Here is a 24,812-nt window from a genome sequence, read left to right as displayed (position 1 = left end):
ATTCTATCTTGTAGTTTATTTCGATCGAAATTTTTGAAATTTCAGACGAATCCGACGAAATCAATTCAACAGCTATTTTATCTGGTAGTTTAGTTCGGCCAAAATTTCCGTAATTTCAGTAATTTTGGCTGAAATTTTGGGATATTATTAAATAATTATCAAAAATCGAGATTTTTTGGGTGAAATCCCTTAAGGCGTTTGGATACCTCATATTTTGTATTTGGATTTGGAATTGACTTTTGAATACAAAATGAATAGATATGCCAGCTCACGTAGAGGGGGAGAGAGAGGGAAGGGGGTACTTCCTAGTGGAGGGGAGAGTTTGAAGAGCAAAGAGGGTGAAGGAAACTGCCAGATATTTGGATTTCCAATTTCTTATTTCCACAACATATTTGGAAATTTGCTTTTTCACTCTCAGTCGCTAATTTAGAAATTGAAGGATTTGATCCATATCCAAATTACAGTGCAAAAAGGGCTGCAAATGTGAGAAATCCAAATCAAATTCTTTTGGGCATCCAAACGGGCCCTAAATTTCGGACGAAATTTCGGGATAAACGAAATTTTGATCGAAATTTTAAAATTTCGGCCGAATAAACGACCTTTTCGTGCATTATTGATTTCGGTTTCGTTCTCGATCGAAACCCGAAATTTAAAACCATGTCTAGAACACACAATATATAAAAAAGAAAAAGATATTCCAACACAAATTTATTTGATTTGAAGAGACTCATTTTTGGGTTCTACTGAACATAAAACGCAAAACAAGCCAATGCAACAACAGCAAAGAACTTATCACTTGTTGGTGGCTGCTGCAAGGAGTTTTTTCCGAAATCCGCTGAAGGCAACAACCATTTTATCTCGAGGTGGTATGTTCTCTTTGATGAAGGGAATTGAGATAATATTCTCACTCCATGCATGGAAAGATGGAAACCTTTCTTCAATGAGAAGGTTCATCTCTGCTACTTCGTCAAAGACAGGAAGCCAATGAGCAAGCAAACCCGCAACCACATCTACAAATCCAATGGTCTCTCCTCCGAAGAATTTCTTCCCTTTGATCTCTTCATTTAGAATTTTCAATGTCTCCAACACAACCGCTATGGCTTTCTCTCGCTCTTCGCCTAGCGAGAAGAAAGCTGTCCTCACACCATCCGAACACTGAATCAAGAGAAACAAACCCGTGAAATAACATTAGATATTCTAAGTTGGGATCTTGGGATATATTATTTATCATCTTTTGGGTTTATATCAGAAAGAAAATGATGAAAATAAAATTATTTCAAAAATATACAATTTAAGATATAGAGGAATGATAGAATGAAGGGCTCCCTGGCAAAAATCAGTTCCAAGGGCACCCCTGTTGGTGAATTTTTGCAAAGTGAAGTGCCTAAAAAAGTGGAAATGCGCCTAAAAAAGTGGAAAACATATTGACGTTGTAAAAATACACCAATAGGGGCGCCATTGGAGCCGATTTTTGCAAGGGCACCTTTCACTCTATCTTAAGATATAAATATGAAGGAAAATTAATGTAATATCGAAATATTTTTCACGGTAAATGATAAAAATGAAAATATTGCTATATTTTTTAAATTTCGAATTATTTTTAGATTTTGTTATTTTATTTTGAAGATGTCATGGACATTTATGACATAGCTAGTTGTTACCAAGATTACAAAGCTAGGGTGGAGGAAAAATTATTCATCGAGACAAATGCTTAAAAAGTTCTAGAAAATTTTGAGAAAAGTTTCTGTTGTTTTTGTTTTGTAGGCAAGCTAAGCTTTTGGAAGCTCAGGTGAAAAGGGGGGACTCGTGCCAACTTGATGGAGTAAAAAGAGGTAGGGGCAGACCGAAAACAACTTGGGTAGAAACAATGAGGAAAGACTTGATGGTTAGGAACATAACATAGAGCATGACCTTGGATGGGATAGAATGGAAGAAAATGATCCACGTAGAAGAACCCAACTAAAGCCAAGATTAGAGCCGGATAGATTCCTTTCACATTCTTCATGAAATTTTTTCTGAAGGATTAATTTGGCCGACCCCAACTACTTTGGGACAAAGGCTTTGTTGAGTTGAGTTGAGACGAGGCGACGAAAGCTAGGCTTAGGCAAACCCTCATTAGAATTTATTAAAGAGGAAGAAAAAAGGATTACAATCTATGGTAGCTTCTACAAGATTTGTCCTCAAGAACCAGAATGAGAAGCATGGTAAGGACAATATACAAAGATTATTCAGCAAGGCAAAGGTAAGAGTGCCATTCTGTACTTATAGTTGAGGAAAGAGAAAAATGTAAAAAAAATAAAATGTGATGGGTCATCATCACTAGGTCACATTCTCAAACAGAGATCCCATTCGCAAGATCGAGGAGTACGGAAAATCAATGGCTTAAAAACATTTTAAAGAAAATTTTCATACTTATTCTTGTAGTTGAGTGTTATTTGATGAAATATTGTATTACCGACTTGGATTTTCAAGAATTTTCCAAAATTGCATCCAAAATCCAAGTGGGTTGCAGTTTGATGTCAATTTCACCCAAAATCCAAGGGGGTTGAACACAAGAGAACAGAAATTTGTATAAAAGGACTACCTTCTCATCGATAAATTTTGCCCAAAAGCGAGCCATAGCTTTCTCATAAGGATCCTGAGGCAGTAAAGGATCTGTTTTCCATGTTTCCTCAATGTATTCAAGGATGATGAGCGACTCAGCGATCGGCTTTCCATTGTGCAAGAGCACCGGAATCTTTTTGTGGACAGGATTAGAATTCAAGAGTAGAGGACTCTTGTTGGTTACATCTTCATAGATGAATTCATATTCAATCCCCTTAAACTTCAAAGCCCATTCAACTCTACAAGTGAAAGGGCTAAGGGAAGCCCCAAGCAGTTTCAACTCTCCCATCTTAATGAAAATTAATTTTCAGATGGTATAACCCTTCCCATTTGCCTTCAATTTATAGACAGACATGTCGGTGTTTCTTCATCAGAGAAATAAATATTCCAACAAAACTGCTACCCCATTTTCCATTGAAAAATTTAAGACAGTTTACTATGATAGTTTGGCTTTGATTAGTATTGGGTCCCACATGAGATGGCTTTAATCTCAACCATTGATCTAAGTGAGGTGACTGACATTGTCCTTGCCCCATGAGATAGGGACACCTCATCCATAAGATTAAGGCATATAAAGAATCAAAGCTTAGATTTTCTCGTGCCTTGCACAAAAAGCAAAATTAAAATATGAAGTTGCATGGAGAGTTCTTAGGGAGGAAGATTCATGTGACTTGCATAAAAAGAAAGCATTTTGAGATTATTGTTAAGTCAACCTGATTTGGACGTCATTGTAATCGTAACGATGGCATCGAAATCATATAAAATTTTGCTTATGAGAGTATCATCACATGCATACACTTGGAATTTAATTCATATGAGGTGGATGCTCTCACATGCAACAGCCCATGCGCGAAATGTCTTCTGGGATGACCCCTAACGAATCCCAAAAATAAATATGTGATATAATTTATATAAATTGCTAAAGATTAGGTACTGTTATAAGGGATTTGCTAGGCAATTTCACGGAAAGACATTTTGCGGCTGACTTTTGCATGAGAGAACAGCCACACATGCTCACATTTTAGCAATTTTTGTCTTATTTATTTTATACATTCGAGGTAGTTGTTTTCTCCTGGTCAGCCGAGAAATGTCTTTCCGAGAAATTGCCTAGCAAATCCCATGTTATAAATATTTCTAGAATTATTTGACAGTTATAAAAGGTGTCGACAAAAACCCAAAAGTCAATAGCCTCGTGCCAAAGTAAAATTTTGATTGGTGCAGTCATAACTTGAAGAGTCAAAAAAAGTTTTTATTGACTTTGTAGGGCCGAATGCGGAAGAGAACACGGCTAAGGTAAAAGGTAGGGGTGCAACTTGGGTCGGGCTCAACCCGATGGGTTGAACCTGATTTTGGCCTGGGTTGGGTTGGCATTTTCCTGAGTTGGGTTGGGTTAGGGTTGGAAAAAGCCAACCTGATTCAATTTCAGGTTGGGTTAGGGTTGAGGCCTCGGAAACCCGACCTCGACCGGACCCTGAACTACGTCCTCTAATTTTATCATGATTTTCTTAGGATTTTTTTTTTCGTGTATATTTCTGTTTGGCCTTAGATGAACCCGAAACCAACCTGAACCCAACCCGATTTGGAGGCGGGTTGGGTTAGGGTTCACAATTCTCAACCCGAGGCTCGGGTTGGGTCCGGTTAGGGTTGAGGGAATGCAATCTCGGGTTCGGTTAGGGTTGGCCTCAACCCGACCCGAGTTGCACCCTTAGTAAAAGGGATTCAACTAAGGATAGTCTACAATGATGCGTGAGAGTTTTGAAACTATGATTAGAACCATAAACAAATAAAGAGAGCACCACACCTAAAACCGAATCTTCTTCATATTTATATATCCTCACACTCTTTTTTTCTCTCTTGCTCCTATAATTTCCATTTTTTCCTCACACAAGTTGCAAGGAGATTTCTAAAAGCTTGTTGAGAACTTCATAAATTGAGAAATTTTATGGTGGCCGACCGTGTGTAAATAAGGGCGGAGAGAGAAAACTCCCCACCCTTGATTTTTAACCAACAAAAAGTCAAAAAATGAGGCTTTTGTTGGATCAAAAATCAAGAGTGAGAGGGTTTTCTCTCTCCGACCTTTACATGTAAAGGTCGGCCACCATATAAAATCTCTCATGAAAACTAAAAGAGAAGAAATAAAAAAAAGGGAATTGATATCAGCACAACCATACTTATATTTGCACTAACCCATCTTTCATTATTTAAAGAGCTGTCAATGGTTATAACAGTTCCCAAAAAGCTCTCACAAGCAATTTAAAAAAGAAAATACAAGCTAGGTTTGTGCAATTATTAAAACATGGTTGCGCTGATATCATTTCCCTTAAAAAATTATGTTTTGTGTAATTTTTGTACCTGAGATGTACTGATCTGAACCGTCCATCTGATGGTACTTCTTTCGAGTTCTGATATCCCAAAAATCAAGTCAATAATCCATTTGTTCGATATATAGACTGTCAAAAACTATCTCTATAACCAACCGTTCACATTCAATGTAGTATTAAGAAAGCCTCTCTCTATATCTCTCAACCGTTCACATTCAATAGAGTATTAAGAGGGTCGTTGTGGGCTTCTATGGTTAATTTGTTGTTGTAGGCTTGTTGGGGTTGTTGATGGTTTTTAATGAGGAATTTAGAAGGGTCGTTGTTGATGGAGATTGACATGACCTTAGCCTGCAGCCTGCAGTTGGGTTTCCACCCTAGGTCGACCCCTGTAGAATCATGGGTGCTAGCTTTCTGCTCCCCTAGTGTGGGCTTTCTGCTCTTTTTCTTTTGAAGGGTCACACGCCCGTTAATTAATATCAACACACAGATCTTTCTATTTGATCTCAACCACGAGATTTCAAGAGAAATCCCATGGATTTGACTAGAGTTGGCACCTAGGATGTAGGGCCTTGGACACATGTGACTCTTAGATTACGTCCCCATAAATTGAGTTTGTTACCTGGTTACAAACCAGGAATAAAAGGTATTAGGTATATAGTTAATTAAAACCCGAGACTAAGCAGAAATAAGTTATCTATTGTGTGAGAATCATCGCGACTCTCTATGTGGTTGGAGGGGCCAGGCTGGTGTGGTGCGGACCCACACACACATGATCTTTCCTAGTTTAAACTAGGACCATATTTTAGTAATTAAAGTAGTTGCTAATAGGGTTAATTAGAAGTTTATATTTTGTTGGAGTTAGATTTTGAATTTGGAGAAAGGCAAAATCGTATGGGTCTTATTTTAGAGATTAGTTTCTAATTAAGTCTTTAGAAAGTGTTTAGGATTTGGAAAGTTTATTCTATTGTTTTTGTTTCTTTTGTGTTAAAAAAAAAAAAAGGGAAAGTGCCCAAAACGCAATAGAGAAAAGAAAACGAAAAAGTAACAGTGTGTTAACGTTTTGGGTGTGAAGAGAGTATGCCAAAACGTTAAAAGTGAGTTGAGAAAAACGTGAAAAGAGGAGAAGAGTGGTGTGCACGAGTGAAAGGTTTTGGGGAATAAAATATTCAGTAGAAAGTCTCTCTTTTGTTTGCAGTTTTTGCTTCTTGTTTGATCTTGTATTCACAAGTTGTATCAAAGCTTTGTGCTTTTATCTTTGTTTTCTACAAGTAGTATCAGAGCAATCGGTAAGGGATTGGTGTACGTAGTGATTGAAGATTGATCAAGCCTCCAGGGACGAGATCCGACACGTCTGTGCTCAGGGCTCAGATGTCGAAGTTGTAGATCCGGGATCCAACTTCAAGTTTGTCACTTCTTTAAAGCTCAATCAAGCGTATGGAATTTCGCCAATTCATCAATGGGGTTGAGAAGCTGAACAACATAAATTATCAATATTGGAAATCTTACATAGAATTGTATCTTCAAGGGCAAGATTTGTGGGAGATAGTGAATGGTTTAGAAACCATTTCTCCTAATGGAGGTGCCGAAACTGCAGAGGTTTTGAGGAAGTGGAATACCAAAGCCGGTAAAGCAATGTTTGTGTTGAAGGCTACCATTCAGAGAGATTTTCTTGATTATATTCAGGAGGCCAAGACTCTGAAGGAAGCATGGGATGTCTTTGCTACATTGTTTTAAAAAAACAAACGACTTAAGACTACAAATGCTTGAAAACGAGATATACTCCATATCTCAAGGGAATATGATGATTCATAAATATTTCATGAAGGTGGAAAAGATATGTCATGTAATATCACAACTCGACGAAGAGTCCAAGATTTCATAGTAACAAATCCAGATGATTATAATCAGATGATTGAAACCCGAGTACAATGATTTCATCATGGCAATCTAAGGATGACCGACTCAACCAGCGTTACTTGAATTGGAGAGTCTCTTGGCGAACCAAGAGAGTCTAGCCAAGCAAATGGCTAGATCTACGATAAAGGAGAATGAGGAGATTCTCTTTCGCTAGCCAATAAAGGAACTTTCAGAATTCCAATTTAAGAAAGAATCATAAAAGAAAGCCGAATGCTAGTTCAGATCAAAGGCAAGAAAGTTCTTATCAAGGGGGAGCCTCAAGATATTGTGGTTTTGAGAAATAAACTCGTAACAAGAGACGTGCTACAATTGTAGTAAGCCGACCATTTTGCTAGAGAGTGACGTGTGCCAAAGAAAAAGAACGAAGAAGGTAACACTGCAACATCCGAAGATCCTCAAAAGGAAGATAATGATAGGGAGTCGGGTACTTTTCTCTCCATCAAAGAAGAATAAGATAACTCCTGTGAAGCTGCTTTTACAATTATAGAGGTTGTGGATGTCGTTAGTTTGGTGGACACAACCAATGGTGACCGAGCAGTTGATTCAAGATGTTCGAATCATGTGATAGATGTTCCGTTCGACAGTGACTCTAGTGGAGGTGGTGTCAAATCAATGAAACCTCAAGAGAAGGTGATGCCCAAACAAGAAAGCTCAGAAAGTCCACAGATGTAGCGTATGTAGGAACATTAGTTGAAGAAGTTGGTAATATCAAATCGAAGTCTTTTGAAGAAACCCAAGGTGTTTTTGAATGGGAGAAAGCAATGGAATAGGAGATCCTAGCCTTGAAGAAGAATGAAATGTAGGATCTAGTTTCACTATGTGCTGCAGTTTCACCTATTTTGTGTAAATGGGTGTACAAAATAAAGACCAAAGCGGATGGATCGGTAGAAAGGTTCAAGGCGAGCCTTATTGCTCAACAATTCTCTCAGAAGTACGGGCTTGACTATGATGAGATGTTCAGTCCAATAGCCAAAATTACGACGGTACGTGTGCTCATTGCCCTTGCTGCTTGTAGGGGTGAAAGTCATAGCAGATGAAAGTGTAGAATGCATTCTTGCATAGTGAATTGGATTGAGAAATTTTCATGGAGCAACCCAGGGGGTTCGAGAGTACCAGAAACCCGCAATATTCGTGCAAGTTGCGGAAGGCTTTATATGTCCTAAAACAGGCTCCAAGATCATGGTACGATAGCGGAGTTTCTCTCTACAAGTGGATGTTCAATGGCATTGTCGGATTCTAGCATGTTTGTGAAGTTTATAGACAATAAAATTTCGGTGGTGCTTGTGTATGTTGATGATCTAATCATTACTGGAGACGATTCTAAAGAGATCATAAGAATCCGAGTCAATCTTGAAGCACGTTCCAGATGAAGGAGCTAGAAGACCTCAGTCACTTTCTTGGTCTTGAGATGGATCAAAAAGATAAAGGAAAATCTTTATAAGTCGGAGCAAATATGTCGAAGATCTACTCAAACGGTTCAAGATGGTCCAGTGCCATTCAATTGTGACTCAAATGGAGGTTAATGCAAAGCTTCGAGTAGAGGAAGGAGAAGAACTTGAAAGTCCGAGGATGTATCCCCAACTAGTGGGAAGTCTTATTTACCTAACTCTCATTAGACCCAATATTGCACAATCGGTCAGTATCGCTCGCAAGCTGATTCATGCAAAAACTGAGAAAACCACACCTTGATGTAGTTCGTTGAATACTAAGGTATGTAGAAGGCATGATGGGTTTTAGTATTTTCTATGAAAAAGGTAGTGAATGTGAAGTGGAATTTTGTGATGCAGATTACGATGGAGATCTTTCTACACGGACATCGACTACAGGATATGTTTTTAGCCTAGGATCGGGAGTCGTTTCATGGTGTAGTAAAAGACAACTGACTGTTTCTCTATCCACAACTGAAGCAAAGTATCGTGATGTGGCTATGGTGTCACAAGAGAGTGTAGTTAATGCAGTTGGAGAACCTACACCAAGAAACCAATTATATGGTGGGGTTGTATTGTGATAATGAGAGTACGATCAAGCTTGTAGAAAATCCAGTGTTCTATGCCAAAACGAAATAAGTGGAAGTACATTATCACTTCATCAGAGAAAATGTGCTCCGTGGAGAAATTTCTCTCATGTCAGTTCGTTCATCTAATCAAAACTATAAGAAGTTAGTGAAGTTTTGAATGGAGATTGGTGTGACTAGACTGTCAGTGCTGAGGGGGATGTTGAGAGTCATCGCCGACTCCCATGACGTCGTAGGGGCCGGCCGGCGCGGTCCAGGCCCACACAAACATGATCTTTCCTAGTTTAAACTAGGACCCTAATTTAGTAGTTAAAGTAGTTTCTAATATGGGTTAATTAGAAGTTTCTATTTTGCTGGAGTTTTGTTTAACGAGTTTTTAATTTGGAGAAAGGCAAAACCGTATGGATTTTATTGTAGAGATTAGTTTCTAATTAAGTGTTTTGAAAGTGTTTAGGATTTGGAAAGTTTATTTTATTATTTATGCTTCTTTTTTGTAATTAAAAAGGGAGAGTGCCCAAAACGCTGGGTGTGAAGAGAAAATGAAAATGTAACAGTGTGATGGCACTTTTGGGTGTGAAGAGAGTGTGCCAAAACGTTAAAAGTGAGTTGAGAAAAACGGTAAAAGAGAAGTGGAGAATGGGGTGTACGAGTGAAAGGTTTTGGGGAATAAAATACTCAATAGAACCTCTCTCTCTCTCTCTCTCTCTCTCTCTCTCTCTCTCTCATTTGTTTTTGTAGTTTTTGCTTCCTGTTTGATCTATGTATTCACAAGTTGTATCAAAGCTGTGTACTTTGATCTTTGCTTTCTAGATATGGTGCATGATCGCAAGCATCAAACTATGCGATGGTTGCAACAGCAACCTGTGCATTGCTGCAAGTCTTCCGTTAGAAAATGTTTTTAGCTCTGTTACTTTGATCTTTGCTTTCTACATATGGTGCATGATCGCAAGCATCAAACTATGCGATGGTTGCAACAGCAACCTGTGCATTGCTGTAAGTCTTTGATGTGGGATCAAGCACTGAGAGATCACAAATCACAACCCAAAACAACAAGTAAACTCAATTTCACTGGAATTATACCCTTCTACACAACTGATAAGCTTCTGGTAATCCAATACAAAGAAGATTTTCATAAAAGGAAAGAAAAGATAGACTACTTCGAGGGTAGTGGCCTCCTAGAAGAAGAAGAAGAAAGAAAAACAGAGTATAAAGTTCTGCCTTCCTCCTGTCCATTCCACCTTTTAAGAGCAGCCCTAACTAATTGTGTTTTGCTTTTTGGGCTCACATGTAATCCTATAATGTGATGGGTCGTTTCCTTGGCCTCATGCTCTTTCGTATGGTTGTTATGCCAGGAGATTCTCTTTTCAGCTCATCTGTCCCAGTGGTCCCATCCTCACCCTTGCCGTGATACCTATCATTACCATCCTCTTCCCAAAGAACCTTATCCTCAAGGATCAGATGAGGGTACAAGTGCCATAGATGAGCGATGTCTTCCCAAGAAGCTTCTTCCAACGGTAGTCCTTCCCACTGAACCAATGCTTGAGCTACCCACTGATTTTGCCTTTTCAAGTGACGATAGTTCAGAATAGCAGTTGGTTGAAGAATTGCCGCACCGTCGGTGGTCATGAGGGGTAATGGAATTGTTTGGGTACCCGGGTTCCCCACACATTTTTTAAGATTTGAAACATGAAAGACCGGATGAATGTGGGCTGCTGGAGGTAATTCCAGTTTATAAGCTACAATACCCACTTTCTCTAATACCTTGAAGGGGCCGAAGAATCGCCGTCCCAGCTTTTGATTGAGCCGCAACGCGACGGATTGCTGGCGGTAGGGTTGAAGTTTGACAAAGACCCAATCACCTGGTTCAAATATTTTTTCAGTTCGACATTTTTCTGCTTGATTTTTCATTCTTATTTGTGCTTGAGCAAGGTTTACTTTGAGTTATTGGAGAATGTCATCTCTAGTGATGAGAGTTTGGTCTGCGGCTTCAATAAGAGATGAGCCAGGAATGTACCTGGAGAGAATAGGAGGTGGCCTGCCATAGAGGGCCTGGAATGGGGTCATACCAGCTGCGGTATGGAAAGATGTGTTGTACCAATATTCAGCCCAGTGTAAATACTTGACCCACTGTTTGGGCTCATCAAGGACAAAACTTCGCAAATACATTTCAAGACAACGATTTAGCACTTCAGATTGACCGTCAGTTTGAGGATGATATGCACTGCTCATGGCCAGTGTGGTGCCCTGAAGTTTAAACAATTCCTTCCAAAATTTGCTAACAAAGAGCGGATCCCTGTCACTCACAATAGTACGGGGAATTCCATGAAGCTTTGCGATTTCAGAGGCAAAAATTTCAGCAACCTTATGACTTGTGAAGCTGTTAGTTAAAGCGGAGAAGTAGGCGTACTTAGTTAACCTATCAATGACAACCAAAATTGCAGCTTTTCCAAAGGAGTTCGGAAGGCCTGTGATGAAATCCATTGCGACATCCTCCCAAACTTGGTCAGGAATTGGAAGAGGCTGGAGTAATCCAGCAGGGGAAGTATTGACTGGTTTGATTTGTTGGCAAATCTGGCATTGGGCCACAAAGTCTTGGACTTGGGATCGTATTCCTGTCCAGTAGAAATTGGCAGAGAGTCTCTTATAGGTTCGTAAGAATCCGGCATGTCCACCCACCGGAGATCCGTGGAATTCATGTAAGAATGCTTCACGGAGGGAAGAATCGGAAGCGATCATCAGACGCTGATGAAAATATAAGAGCCCATCCTTGAAGGAGTATTCTTGATACTTCGTAGGGTCTGTGATTAACCCATTGCAGATAGCTTGAAGTTCAGGACTTGTGGCAATTTCTCTACGCAACTGTACGACAAAATCTGGTGTAGTAGTCGAGAGTGCCAAGAATCCCGGAAATTCAAAAGTTGCGCGGGAAAGGGCATCAGCAACCGTATTCTCCTTCCCGGGTCAGTAAGAGATTTCGAAAATGAACCCCAAGAGTTTGGACAACCACTTTTGTTGCTCAGGAGTTTGGATTGTCTACTCAGTTAAGCCTTTCAAACTTTGCTGATCAGTTTTAACAAAAAATTTCCTGCCAAGCAAATATTGTCTCCACTTCGCAATAGCTTCTGTGATAGCATACATTTCCCTTACATCAGTTTCTACAGTGAAGGGAATCTCAAAATTAGGTAAGGCTAACACAGGGGCCGTAGTCATGGCATGCTGGAGTGTTTCAAATGATGTCTGGGCTAGAGGTGACCAGCTGAAGGCATCCTTTTTAAGTAAATCAGTGAGAGGTGCTGCGATGTGGGCGTAATTCCGGATAAATCGCCGGTAGTAATCCGTGAGGCCAAGGAATCCTTGCAAGGATTTGATCGATCGAGGGAATGGCCAATCTAACATTGCGGACACTTTACTCTTGTCCATTTCCACCCCTTTAGCAGACACAATGTGTCCCAGATATTCGATGGAATGCTGTCCAAAGGAGCACTTTGATTGCTTAGCATAGAATGTATGGTTTTGCAAGGTTTGCAAAACCTCTTGTAGGTGCCAGAGGTGATCAGCCCAGGTTTTACTGTAAACAAGAAGATCATCAAAGAAAACCAGCACGAACCGGCGTAAGAAGGGTCGAAATACTGTATTCATGGTGGACTGAACGGTTGATGGCGCATTGATGACACCGAAGGGCATGACAAGGAATTCGAAGTGGTCGTCGTGGGTGCGAAAAGCTGTTTTATGAACATCCTCTGGCCTAATTCGTATTTGATGATAGCCGGAGCGTAAATCAAGTTTGGAGAAGAATTGGGCACCATTGAGTTCGTCCAAAATTTCATCGACGGTAGGGATAGGGAAGCTGTCCTTGATAGTAATGGCATTAAGAGCTCGGTAATCTACGCAAAACCGCCATGTCCCATCCTTTTTCTTGACGAGGAGCACTGGTGAAGAGAAGGGGCTATTGCTTGGTTGAATAAGGCTTCACGCAACATTTCAGTAACTAGCTTTTCGATTTCAGATTTTTGAAAATGGGGATAGCGGTACGGCTTCACATTCACTGGTTGGGAGCCTGGTAAGAGGTGAATGAAGTGGTCTTGGTCTCGGGAAGGAGGTAATCCCTGGGGAGTATCAAACACAGAAGCAAATGATTGTAGGATGTCACTGAGTTCAGCATTATCACAAACAGGGGAAGGGTGCGAAACGGGTTGGTATTCAATGTGAAACAATGCAGCCATGGAGTGTATCTGAGCAAGACGACGAATATGATGGTATTGTAATAGAGAGGAGGGTTGTTGAGGTTCCCCAACCAGTTGAACTCTCGTCTCGCCATCCACAAATTCGAGTGTCAATTTGCTATAATCAAATAAAACAGGACCTAATTGAGCTAGCCATTGAACTCCTAAAACCACATCAGCCCCAAAAAGAGGGAGAACAAATAAATCAACAGTAATGTCATGAGATGAGAGCTTAACTTTTTGTTGCTTGATAGAGCCATCGCTGGAAAGTCGATCACCATTACCCACTAAGACCGAGATTTGTGGACTGGCCTCGACTGTTAACCCCAAGTGTCGGGCGACCCTGCTCTGAATAAAATTGTGGGTACTTCCACCATCAACCAAAATTTGAACTGGAGAGCCTGCAATGTAGCCTAGTAACCGCAGTGTTGTGGGTGAAATTTGTCCAGCTAGGGCATGATAAGAAAGTTCCGATCGAACAATTGGATCTGCCATGGGAACCAATGTTGTATCCGTTGGAGATATCTCTTCGGTTGTATCATTGAGCAGCTCTTCTTCAGAGTCCAACAAAAATAGTTGACGAGATTTGCATCGGTGGCCTGGTGCGAACTTCTCGTCGCAATTATAACAGAGGCCTTTGTCCCGACGAAGTTGCATCTCCATGGGAGTGAGACGTTTGACTGGGATTGAGGTGTTAGGAGGTCGTAACAATGGATTGGGAGGGAGTTTGGCGTTAGGAAGGAGGGGATCTGTAGGTGTATAGGTTTTCTAGAAAGAGCGTCGTGAATCGAGGAATTTAGCTTCCTGTAGTCTAGCCAATCCAAAGGCATGAGCCAGAGTTTTTGGCTGGAAAGCCCTTACCTCGCTGCGAATATCCGGTCGTAGACCCGAGATGAAGCAGCTAACGATGAAAGAGGGTGGGAGATTGGTGGTACGGTTCGCCAAAGCTTCGAAATCAGATTGATAATCGAAAACAGAATATTTCTGAAGTAATTTGGCGAGGGTACCCTGATGATCTTCGAACTCGGAGGGGCCAAAACGGATTTCGAGTGCCTTTGTGAATACTGGCCAATTGGTAAATTGATCATTGCGATGCATCCATTGAAACCATTGGAGAGCCTTACCATCCATGTGAAATGACGAAATCATGAGTCGTTGATCATCAGCTGTATTGTGGTATTCAAAAAATCTCTCCGCCTTGAAGATCCAACCTAAGGGATCAAAGCCATCAAAACGAGGGAAATCCAGCCGCATTGTGCGAGTCTGGATTTGATGATTTGGAGGATTACTAAGATCCGAAAATCTGGGAGCTTACAGGGGCACTCACATGAAATTCCGGTGAAGAAGGGGAGGTGAGACGGAGGGCTTGTTCCAATCTGCCATCCATTGCCGTTAGCCGGAGAACCAACTCGGACATGGATTTCTGTTGTTCGACGACGATGGATTGAAGGGAGTCCAGACGTTGCCCGTAACCCACCGAGGTTTCGCTTAGGAGCTTGACGGACTCATCGAGTAGTCTGATTCGAGTGCCTTCTGCCATGGCAGAAGGTCAATGAAAGCACCAATGATGTGGGATCAAGCACTGAGAGATCACAAATCACAACCCAAAACAACAAGTAAACTCAATTTCACTAGAATTATACCCTTCTACACAACTGATAAGCTTCTGGTAATCCAATACAAAGAAGATTTTCATAAAAGGAAAGAAAAGATAGACTACTTCGAGGGTAGTGGCCTCCTAGAAGAAGAAGAAGAAGAAAGAAAAACAGAGTATAAAGTTCTGCCTTCCTCCTGTCTATTCCACCTTTTAAGAGCAGCCCTAACTAATTCTGTTTTGCTTTTTGGGCTCACATGTAATCATCTAATGCGATGGGTTGTTTCCTTGGCCTCATGCTCTTTCCTATGGTTGTTATGCCAGGAGATTCTCTTGCCAGCTCATCTGTCCCAGTGGTCCCATCCTCACCCTTGTCGTGATACCTATCAGTCTTCCGTTAGAAAATGTTTTTACCTCTGTCAATTCTTGTATTCTTATCCTAAATTAAAGATGAAAGAGAAAAAAGAAAAGAAGAATATAAGGTTTTTATTTCTTTTTCAGTAGACACGCATAAAAGACAAGCAAACTAAAGGAAGAGATCAAAAGTGAGTCTAGGGACTCAAGTGGTGGGAGCACTATACCACCTAGACCCTATTGATCAATGCCTTTAAAGTAATAAAATCCTAATTCTATTGAAGAAAAACTATTCATTAAATCTAATTTCATGGTCAAGGAAGACCACAAGGTTAGAGTTTATCAGTACGCTAAGTTCTTATGGCTTTTCCCCTATTCTAATTTCATGGTCAAGGAAGACCACATGATACTACCTACTTTAGTTGAAAATTAAAGAGAGATGGATGTAGAATCAACAAAGTGGTGAAAATGGTGGCTCTGGAGTTTATCATTCTATCTGACCGCAAAGTGATTTTGCGACCACAAGTTAACCATAATTTCTGGGGTCTGGGACATATGTAATAGCAATTGGATGAGGGCCTTGTTATTATTGGAAACTAAGCTGCCTCTGGATTTTTGAAGTTTTTGAATGTGGATAATAATTAGGGAGGTTATGGGTGATGAATTTCTTGGGTTTGGAGCCTACAAACACCTTTTGGCCCATAGATTCAAGAGTTGCTTAGCGTCAATGTCATCACCATGACAGACTATATTGTCAATATTTGTTGAGAATAATGGGGTGTCTACACCTTGTACCTTTCTGCTTTGATAACTTGCACTTTCAGACCCACCTCTTACGCTAGAGAGAGGAAGAGATTTTGATGTAGGTGAGGCTACATCAAAGACTTTATAAATTATATTAAACATACTTATTTTTTAGTGTTATTCGCAGAAAAGCTATGCACGGTTGTCTTATCCATGGTCACCCTCACTTTGTCTCTTTGATCTTCATATTTTTGGTCGCCCCCGAATTTTGACCTTACCATCATCTATGTCGATGCTTCCTCTATATCCTTGAAATTTCGCAAAAAATCCATTTGATGGATGGCAACCCTCTGAAAAACCAATTAATATAATGAATGAATTACGTCAATAATAGATAAAAAATCATAACTTGATAGACACCCATTTGAAGCCGAAAATTACCTTTTTTGTATCTCAATTGTTGTTGCTCCTCTTTCTTCTTACTAGGCAAGAAACCCATGTCACGTATATGTTTGTAGTGAAAGACGACTACTTAGTTTTGAAGCAATACAACAAGAAGTACGGAGTAATCTGAGATGACTATAAAGTCGAGTTCTACTCAAATCAAAATCGACAAGTTTGACGGAAAGAGTAGTTTCACCCTTGGCAGATAAGAGTAGGGACATCCTCGTTTAATAGGGTCTGGCTAAGGTGTTGAAGTAAAGGATGGGAAGCCAGAGAAGATGACGGATACGGAGTCTGGCATATTATATAGTCTGGTTGGGGACATAGTCACTCGTGTTCTTACAATCTCAATGGTTAGGTGGATACATAGTGGCGTGCGCATGCATAAGATCTCTTTCACAATTGGTGCAGAGACAAGTTTCCAAGTTGCAAATGATGGTGAGGAGAAGACAGTTCCTGCATTGGGGAGGATTGATCTAGACCTCTCTCCAGGGTTGACTCAATGAGTGAATAGTTTGGCAGATACACATGTGTATTGGCCGTGTTGATCGGGTCAGGTGGAGTCAAAATCAGGACAATTCGATGGTGTGTAGTGGGTACGTCTAAAGGTCGATGGTGGTTTGGGACGATAGCAATCAACTGAAAATCTTCATGTGGCTAGGAAATAAGCCAAGGTGGGGATTGGTGGGAAAGTTGCCTTGTTTCCCACGGTTTTGTGGGATTTGGTGGAAACTAAATTCGAAAAAAATTTAGGTTTTGGAAAAACCTAATTATAAAGCTATTTATCACACGTTTTTCTCTCGGTGGGGGAGGCTCTTTGTGTGGTGACTACAGAGAGAGAGAGAGAGAGAGAGAGAGAGAGAGAGAGAGAGAGTTCTTCTTTTGGGTTTTTGTCTTGGGTCTTTCGCGGGTTTCTCTTGTGTACGTTCTTGGTTGAGAGAACAAGGAAAGAATTGCATGTTTGCGAGTTATCTGTTAATCCATTTTAATCCTTGTATTTTAAATTCTCATACTGAAGATTGTGTTCTCACCTGCGGATGTAGGCATCTTGTGGCTGTGTTTATCTTTTTACTTTTCCGTTTAAAGTAGAATGGTGAAAAGTAGGGGTCTAAACGAGCCGAGCCGAGCCGAGCTTGGCCAGGCTCAGCTCGGCTCGGGCTCGGCCAGGCTCGCGAGCGGCTCGCAAGCCTTACCGAGCTCGGGTTGTATTATGTTCACACCCCTCATCTTCCCTGGACAGCCCTACTAGTGTAATTTGACTACTTTTTTTACACTATGGGGGGTGGTCCTAGTAACAAATGGGGTTCCAAAAATGAAGTGACATATTCCCCCCCCCCCCCCCCTTTTCACTCCATGGACAACCCTTTTAATGTATATATTAATATATAATATATATATTTAAATATATTAAATTCTTAACGAGCCTTAACGAGCCGAGCCGAGCCGAGCCGAGCCTGGCCTAACTCGGGCTCGGCTGGTTAAGCTTAACGAGCCGGCTCAGCTCGGCTGGTTAAGGATTCGAGCCGAGCTCGAGCGAGCTTCCGAGCCCGAGCCAAAATTGACACCCTTAGTGAAAAGGGCCAAGTGAGGGAAGACTATTTGAGGGGCTTAGAGTGGACAACTCGAACCTTGAGATCGTCCATTTTGTGGAATGAGGAATACCAAATAAAGAAGACAGAATCAGCATTTGAAGAATGAGGAAGATGACTAATGGGTAAGTAGTCATGGAGATTTAGAAAGGAGGAAACTGTTTATGGAGGGAAATTGTAAGCTCTGGGACACAGGGTAAATAGTCGGGATTGGCTTCCTAGGGAGATATTACATGGGGAGAAAGTAAGTTGAAGATTATTTGGATACCCTCAGCTCTGGAATTTAGATGCAGAGTGGGAGTTTCAGGAAATAACAGTGATAGCAATTTCAGGAAACACATAAATTAGAAGGGATAACCAACACGTTTTGAAATGGCAAGTGATTGAGGATTAATGATCAATTTTTCAATGTTCGAAGGTTATGATGAGGTACAGGTCAGATAGAGGGAAATGAAACACATACTATTTTCATATTTGCCTTTTCTATAGCAGTAATTAGAAGAATGAAGGATATTGAAATGAAGTTTTTTACATCAATTCACTCAAATGGCATCTTCATTTACTTTTGTATAAAAAAAATGGAGGAATTCACATGAGAATTTTGTATATTAATGGTATTTTACATTTCTTTTCTGTTCGAAATTACTTGCATCCAACACGCCCTAGATTTGTGAGGCATCATCTCATCTCCATTCGTTCATTCAAACTCCATACATTATAACATTTACCACTACTAAGAAAATTGTCAAAATACAAAAAAAAAAAAAAAAAAAGGCCTAATATCATCAAAATGAATAAAAAGGCCAATATCATCAAAATGAATAAAAAACCCAATATCATCAGATGTTGATGATTGGCGAGGTACCCCATGGAGTGGGATTTGCAGCCCATGTGTACGAGTTGAGGTGTTGTGTTCTTGATAGTACACAATGTTGTTGAGTGTTGTTGATCTTAAGTTGTTTGTAGAATTCAAGCCAAAGTGTAGATTGTTGTGCAAGTGTTTTGTATTCCGGCAGTGATTTACCACCCTGGAAGCAAATTTTATTTTGGAATTGCTTATCTAGGGGGCTATTAGGAATTCATGATATGTATTCGACATATATAAGCCACATATTGGGTTTTAGGATTACGTGATGTATAGTTTTGGCATTTTTTGTTGTGTGTTTTGTGTTTCTTACATATCATCTCGCCATTTGCTGCATATATCAAGTTTGATCCTAGTTTTGAGAGATTCGAAGTCTCTAGATTTGTTTCACAAAATATTTAGGAGGGAAAATTTCCTGATTAGAAACGATATTAGTAAACTTTTTAGTGCATTAATTTCATATATTACCCCTGTCATTGAAAGTCTCAAAAAAAAAAAAAAAAAAAAAAAAAGCCTTCTATGGAATGTGAGGAGTCAAGAAAATATCACCTAGTTGCGCGAGAAGTGGTTTAAATAACAAAATTAAGCAGCCACCATCAGCATTGAAAAAGAATGAGGGAGATGTCTACTCAGTAAATGGTTATGGAGAATCAAAGAGGAGGAAAACAGCTTATGGAGGGGATATCATAAGCTTTGGGGATTGGCTTTCTATGGAGATACTTTCAGCAAGGCAGATGTCTACTCAGTAAATGGTTATGGAGAATCAAAGAGGAGGAAAACAGCTTATGGAGGGGATATCATAAGCTTTGGGGATTGGTTTTCTATGGAGTTACTTTCAGCAAGGCAGGAAACAAGAAGAAGAAAGCAACTGGAAAATGGATACTTTCAGCTCTGGAATTTGGATAGCGAGTGGAAAATGGAGAAAGAGTCTACTTCAGAGAAGAGGTGTTTTTTTTAGGAGTTTTCTTGGCTTTTCAGGGTGGCTTCGTTCTTCATGGGACATTTCCAAGACCTTAAAAAAATCCTATAGGTGGTGGGAAGGTAGCTATTTTGGGAAGTATAGCCAACAGTTTTGGAAATGGAAGGTGATCAAATTATCGCGGGGGGATGAGAGAATTCTCTCAATAATGATCTCTCAATAATAGGCAGCAGTGCCTATTATTTATATCAAGGGCTCCCCTCAGAGATTTTTATTGAGGATTAATGAGAGATCATTTTTAATACCCAATTAGAATACTCTGATCTCCATTTATATATTCAAACTCCATACATGCATTAAAGAAATGGTACAAAGGAAAGTGTCAAAAATACAAAATAAAATGCTATTACCATCAAAATGAATTACAAAACCCAGATAGAAACAAGTATGAGGCTGCAGAAAAATAAAATGCTATTACCATCAAAATGAATTACAAAACCCAGATGGAAACAAGTATGAGGCTGCAGAAAAATACTGATCCCCAGTTGGAATCAGATTCCAACACAACTACTACACTCCTGAGAAAAGAGCTTTGTTCAAACAATACAATAAGAAACTGCCTACTACCATAAAAATGGCTACTACACTCCTGAGAATTCAAACAATACAATAAGAAACTGCCTACTACCATAAAAATGGATGATGATCATTCATTGTTCTCCCTCGCCTCCTCCTCCTTCCCTCCCCCCCCCCCCCCCCCCCCCCCCCCCCCCGCGACAATAAGAAACTGCCTACTACCATCAAAATGGATGATGATCATTCATTGTTCTCCCTCCCTCCCTCCTCCTAATCAAACAAAATGAAAAGTATTACTGAAAATAAATGATAGGATGAACCTCTTACAGGCCACTAAGTCAAGTGGCAACCCTCCAATTCCTCTACGAGTGTCACTGCTGGAGTAATTGAAGCAACAGTGTGGCACTCTGGAGTTGAGTACTTTTTGTAAACCGCTTTCAGTTTACTCTCAGCTGCATAAGAGTGAAACTTCACCAAACGTTTCGCGCAATCCCTGTTAGACACACAACAAGATTGAATAAGCAGTTAGTACACACACTTTCCTGGTTATACACACTTCAATTGAACTAATAGAAATGCTCAAAAACTTCATAAACTTACATAAGCTGCAACTCAGAAAATCCAGTGTGGTGCTTCAAGGTTTGGTTCCAAAGAGGACTCTTTTTCAGAGTGCAATGGGCAACATAAACTGCGGATGCAGCCACCATCGACGGGCAATTCATTATCATGGAATAATCCATCAATGCCAATTCAGCAAAAAAGAAAACCATGTTCTCCATCTGCATCATTTGGAAGTTAAAAATAAGAAAAGCCCAAAAACTGGTCAATAAAAAAGGAAAAAGGTGAAGGTCAGGTTATCTTACCACTTCATCAGATGCAGCGGCCTTGAGAAACCGCAGAAGGAATACATATGGTGTGGGCACTGTTAAGCTCCATTCAAGCTTGTCCAGCAACTTCTTCTCCATTCCCAATATTTGTTCTCTAGTGTACGCCCGGTCTGATATGCAAACAAAGTCGCTGATCTACGATTTACCAAAAATCCAGTTCCCATGGGAATTAGTAAATCTTGTCTAGGTTTGAAAATTAGATATGAATTGAATGTTAATTGTGAATTACTATACAAACCTCAGGTGCCCAAATCTCCTCATATTTGCTAGCTATGAGCATGGCACTTACACCCACCAACTGTAATTCCCTCCTCAGAACTGTTTCCATTGAAAGGTAACGATCAATAATATGCACTGTAAGGTAGAGTGTTTCAGGCATCAGTGAGAATTTGTTGTGGACTTCAATCAACCAGTCCATAAGTATTGCTCTCATTTTTTCATTGATCTCGGTTTGCGAGTCCATGTAGTCGTGAATCTGATTCGAGCTCTGCATCAGGGATTTTATATCATTTATCAATTAATTTGAAAGAAAGAGAGAGACAGAGAGGGAAAGAGAGAGTGTGTGTTGAAGTATAAATGATTAAATAACACCAGCTTAAGCTTTTGGAGTAATTGGTTTTTTCATAGAGAGAAACTGATAAATGTTTGTACCTCTGCAAGCCTGTAAAATGTATATATGTCTTCAACATAATCGGCGACAGCCAGTTGATCCTCAGAGTCTGCCCCATCAATGTCATGAACCTTCTTCGCAGATAATCCACAAGCAACTTTGCTTCGAGCAGTAAGGAGTGAAGTAAAGGTGGCCTTTCCTTTCTTCCTCGACGACCCTTCCCCCAAATTTATCTGACTTTTAGGCTTCTTATTTTCCTCTTCTATTGTATCAGGGCTGATTTCGATTACAGTCACGGGCTTTGGCTTAACAGTAACTTTTTGTTTCTGCTTAGCTGCCTTCGCACCTTCCTTTCCTACAACTCCATCTGATTTCTGCACATTTGAAACACGACACAAGAAGAACCATATATTAGTAACACTGCAAATTTTGTTCAAGACACTTGATATGTAAATTTGCAATCAAGGAAACTAATGAGAAAGAAAGTTCTTAAGCAACCTTATTAGCGACAACATCCGCTTGCCCATTTGCGAGAAGTTGAGCGCGTAAACCCCTGAAGATAGAAAGAAAGCAATGGAAGAGAAGTGTGTTAAGTATAAATGATTACATAACACCAACCCTAACAGTTTAAGCTTTTGGAGTAATTGGTTGTTTCACATGGTATCCTGGGTTCAAAACCCAACAACTCCTTAATATTAAAAATCCATGTATACCTCTCAACCCAAAAGAGGGTCCACATGTACCATGTGTACGGCGAACCCAAAAGAGGGCCACACATGAAGGGGTGTGGTGTTAAGTATAAATGATTAAATAACACCAACTCTAACAGCTTAAGCTTTTGGAGCAATTGGTTGTTTCACATGGTATCAGAGAGCTATTGCCTCACGGCACAAATGTGAGGAACCCAAAAGAGTGGCCACATGTACCACGTGTAAGGCCAACCCAAAAGAGGGGCCACACATGAGGGGGAGTGGTGTTAAGTATAAATGATTAAATAACGTGTAAGGCCAACCCAAAAGAGGGGCCACACATGAGGGGGAGTGGTGTTAAGTATAAATGATTAAATAACACCAACTCTAACAGCTTAAGCTTTTGGAGCAGTTGGTTTGTTTCACTTGGTATCAGAGAGCTATTGCCTCGCGGCACAAATGTGAGAAATCCAAATCTACACTTCAGCTAAATAAAATTCAAGAGGGAATTGGTTTCACAGTTTCACGAAATAACAACTTAAGCTTTTGGAGCAATTGGTTTCACAGTGAGAAAGGACAAAAGAAACTGGTATTAACATTGCTAAATAAAATTCAAGAGGGAATCAGATGTCCTCAACAGACCTGGTGACTGGGCGTGTGATCTTCGGTTGTTGTTGCTTACTAATCAATTAAAAAAACAAAAGAAATTCAAGGCCATGAGAATATATTTAGGTAAGAAATGAATGTGTATGTAAAATTATAAATAACACCAACTCTAAAAGCGCATTTGGAGCAATTGGTTTCACAGTGAGAAAGAACAAAATAAACTGATATTAACATTGCTAAATAAAATTCAAGAGGGAATCAGATGTCCTCAACAAACCTGGTGACCGGGCGTGTGATCTTCGGTTGTTGCTGCTTACTAATCAATAAAAAACAACAGAATGCAATTCAAGGTTATGAGAATATATAGGTAAGAAATGAATGTGGATGTAAGATTATTTATAACAGAGAGGGGCATTACCCTTCGACGCCTAGGGCATTAACATTAACCACATTTCCAATATCGCCCAATGCTCGCCGATTGTTTCCTCCTGATGTTACAGGCTTCTGCTTTTCAGCAACAGCCCCACCTGCAGATTCAAAAGAGAAAACCCAAAAAAATTAGGGCAAAATAAAGATCTAAAAGAAAACCCATCTAGTAAAGACAAAAATCAAAGAAAAAAAAATGAAAAAACAGAAGCACACAAAAATTGAACAAGCTACAAAAAGAAAAAATGAATTAATAGAGAAAACCCATCTAGTACAGATAAAAATCAAAAGAAAATTTGAAGGAAAACAAGCACACAAAAGTTGAAAGAGCTATAGAAAGAAAAATGAAATTAATAGAGAAAACCTATGAGAATTTGAACGGGTGACTAAAAGATTCATCAGAAGAACTAGAGAAACATCATTAAATAAAATGGAAATTGCATATAAAGATGAAGACCAAATGATTAACTCAAGGGCTTAATCGAAAGTAGGTAAGATCAGACCAAAAATATACAATAAAAAATACAAAAGAAAACCCAAAAGGATTCAAAGATAAAGAAACCTTTTAGAGATATCTCTTCCCAAATCAAATACCACCCATCAAGAAAAACAAAACCCAAATAAAGAAATATTCAAAAAAAAAAAAAACCAAGCATTAGAGAGAAATATAAAAACAACAAATAAAATAAATACCTCTAGCTTGTTCAAGTACTGGTACCCTTGATGCCATGAAAGCAATGCTCGAAATTACAGATGAAATGAAGCCACCAAAGCGGCTAATCTGTTCCTCTTCTCTGTTCGGATTCGCCACACTTTCTTTGAAATCTCTCCCTCTCTCTCCCTCTCTCTCTCTTCTAAGTCTCTCTTTTCTTTCTTTCTCTCCTTTTTTTTCTCCTTCTTGCCTTCCTGTTTTACTGCTCTTTCTTTTTTAATTGCAATAACCGGACTCTTTGTCAAACGGTCGATTTGGTTTTGAGTTATGACCGTTCGAATTTCAAAAGAATCTAACCGTTGGGTAATTTTGAATGCTAGTGGTCACTACGCAATTTCTTGAAGATGATAAATTCGCACCCACTGTAGGATGATTCGCACCCCGTATAAAGTGAATTGTGGCAGAGTTAACGCTTTTTGGGTCGGATCACGTTAACAGTGGCGCGAATTATCCTACAGTGGGTGCGAATTTATCATCACACAAAATAAAATTGTTGGAAAAATAAAAGCAAGTATGACTAAGGAGGGTGATACCGGCAGTACCATAATTTGATAATGGCACTCTTCTCTTCTTTTTTACGCTTTTAATTAACTTTTCACGGCTTTTAGAAGGGGAATGAGATATTCACCCTATTTTTTCATTGGGACAGCCCCTACTAGTTCAAAAGACTGGTCAGAAATATACTTGAGGGGTCTGTCCCAAGTAAAAAAAGTGGGGT

General features: G+C 39.8%; 5 protein-coding genes and 1 long non-coding RNA gene across 7 annotated transcripts; all 6 read right to left on the bottom strand.

Annotated features, from left to right (window-relative positions):
* Positions 1–660: 660 nt before the first annotated feature.
* On the bottom strand, positions 661–2,927 carry LOC143853426 (putative glutathione S-transferase). Its single transcript, XM_077363183.1, has 2 exons — positions 2,585–2,927; positions 661–1,155 (listed from the first exon to the last, which is right to left on the bottom strand). The coding sequence occupies exons 1-2, from the start codon at positions 2,891–2,893 to the stop codon at positions 793–795; spliced, it is 672 nt and encodes a 223-aa protein (XP_077219298.1). The 5' UTR covers positions 2,894–2,927; the 3' UTR covers positions 661–792.
* A 6,968-nt stretch (positions 2,928–9,895) lies between these two features.
* Positions 9,896–14,804, bottom strand: LOC143852956 (uncharacterized). Its single transcript, XM_077362633.1, has 2 exons — positions 10,871–14,804; positions 9,896–10,715 (listed from the first exon to the last, which is right to left on the bottom strand). The coding sequence occupies exon 1, from the start codon at positions 13,740–13,742 to the stop codon at positions 12,741–12,743; it is 1,002 nt and encodes a 333-aa protein (XP_077218748.1). The 5' UTR covers positions 13,743–14,804; the 3' UTR covers positions 9,896–10,715; positions 10,871–12,740.
* LOC143852343 (uncharacterized) lies at positions 10,150–10,764 on the bottom strand. Its single transcript, XM_077361729.1, has one exon. The coding sequence runs from the start codon at positions 10,762–10,764 to the stop codon at positions 10,150–10,152; it is 615 nt and encodes a 204-aa protein (XP_077217844.1).
* Positions 13,848–14,333, bottom strand: LOC143852342 (uncharacterized). The gene has a single exon (XM_077361728.1). The coding sequence runs from the start codon at positions 14,331–14,333 to the stop codon at positions 13,848–13,850; it is 486 nt and encodes a 161-aa protein (XP_077217843.1).
* Positions 14,805–19,977: 5,173 nt separating the features above from the next.
* LOC143852582 (uncharacterized) lies at positions 19,978–20,341 on the bottom strand. The gene is made up of 2 exons (XR_013236799.1): positions 20,270–20,341; positions 19,978–20,208 (listed from the first exon to the last, which is right to left on the bottom strand). It is a non-coding gene; the product is annotated as an uncharacterized LOC143852582 (long non-coding RNA).
* A 42-nt stretch (positions 20,342–20,383) lies between these two features.
* Positions 20,384–24,336, bottom strand: LOC143852868 (G2/mitotic-specific cyclin S13-7-like). 2 transcript variants are annotated; one of them, XM_077362502.1, is made up of 10 exons: positions 24,076–24,336; positions 23,375–23,483; positions 23,234–23,272; positions 22,993–23,031; positions 22,160–22,214; positions 21,703–22,035; positions 21,290–21,538; positions 21,028–21,186; positions 20,765–20,943; positions 20,385–20,657 (listed from the first exon to the last, which is right to left on the bottom strand). In XM_077362502.1, exons 1-10 carry the CDS (start codon positions 24,110–24,112, stop codon positions 20,498–20,500), a joined length of 1,359 nt encoding a protein of 452 aa, XP_077218617.1. In that variant the 5' UTR covers positions 24,113–24,336; the 3' UTR covers positions 20,385–20,497. The 2 variants fall into 2 exon arrangements, with proteins under 2 accessions (XP_077218618.1, XP_077218617.1); XM_077362503.1 differs by lacking the exon at positions 22,993–23,031 and having other exon boundaries at positions 20,384–20,657.
* Between the last annotated feature and the right edge of the window lie 476 nt (positions 24,337–24,812).

Source organism: Tasmannia lanceolata, unplaced genomic scaffold (genome assembly GCF_043159265.1).
Source record: "Tasmannia lanceolata isolate RefF3 unplaced genomic scaffold, GAP_Taslan_0.1 ptg000019l, whole genome shotgun sequence".
In the NCBI taxonomy this organism is placed as follows: Eukaryota; Viridiplantae; Streptophyta; class Magnoliopsida; order Canellales; family Winteraceae; genus Tasmannia; species Tasmannia lanceolata.
This window is presented reverse-complemented; position numbering and strand designations above follow the sequence as displayed.

Coding starts and splice junctions, on each gene's coding strand:
- LOC143853426 (XM_077363183.1), bottom strand. CDS start 2,893: ATGGGAGAGTTGAAACTGCTTGGGGCTTCCCTTAGCCCTTTCACTTGT. Junction 1,156..2,584: donor CAAAATTTATCGATGAGAAG/GTAGTCCTTTTA, acceptor CTCTTGATTCAG/TGTTCGGATGGTGTGAGGAC.
- LOC143852343 (XM_077361729.1), bottom strand. CDS start 10,764: ATGAAAAATCAAGCAGAAAAATGTCGAACTGAAAAAATATTTGAACCA.
- LOC143852956 (XM_077362633.1), bottom strand. CDS start 13,742: ATGGAGATGCAACTTCGTCGGGACAAAGGCCTCTGTTATAATTGCGAC.
- LOC143852342 (XM_077361728.1), bottom strand. CDS start 14,333: ATGCGGCTGGATTTCCCTCGTTTTGATGGCTTTGATCCCTTAGGTTGG.
- LOC143852868 (XM_077362502.1), bottom strand. CDS start 24,112: ATGGCATCAAGGGTACCAGTACTTGAACAAGCTAGAG. Junction 23,032..23,233: donor ATCACACGCCCGGTCACCAG/GTTTGTTGAGGA, acceptor TTAATTGATTAG/TAAGCAACAACAACCGAAGA. Junction 22,215..22,992: donor ATCACACGCCCAGTCACCAG/GTCTGTTGAGGA, acceptor TTCTATCTTCAG/GGGTTTACGCGCTCAACTTC.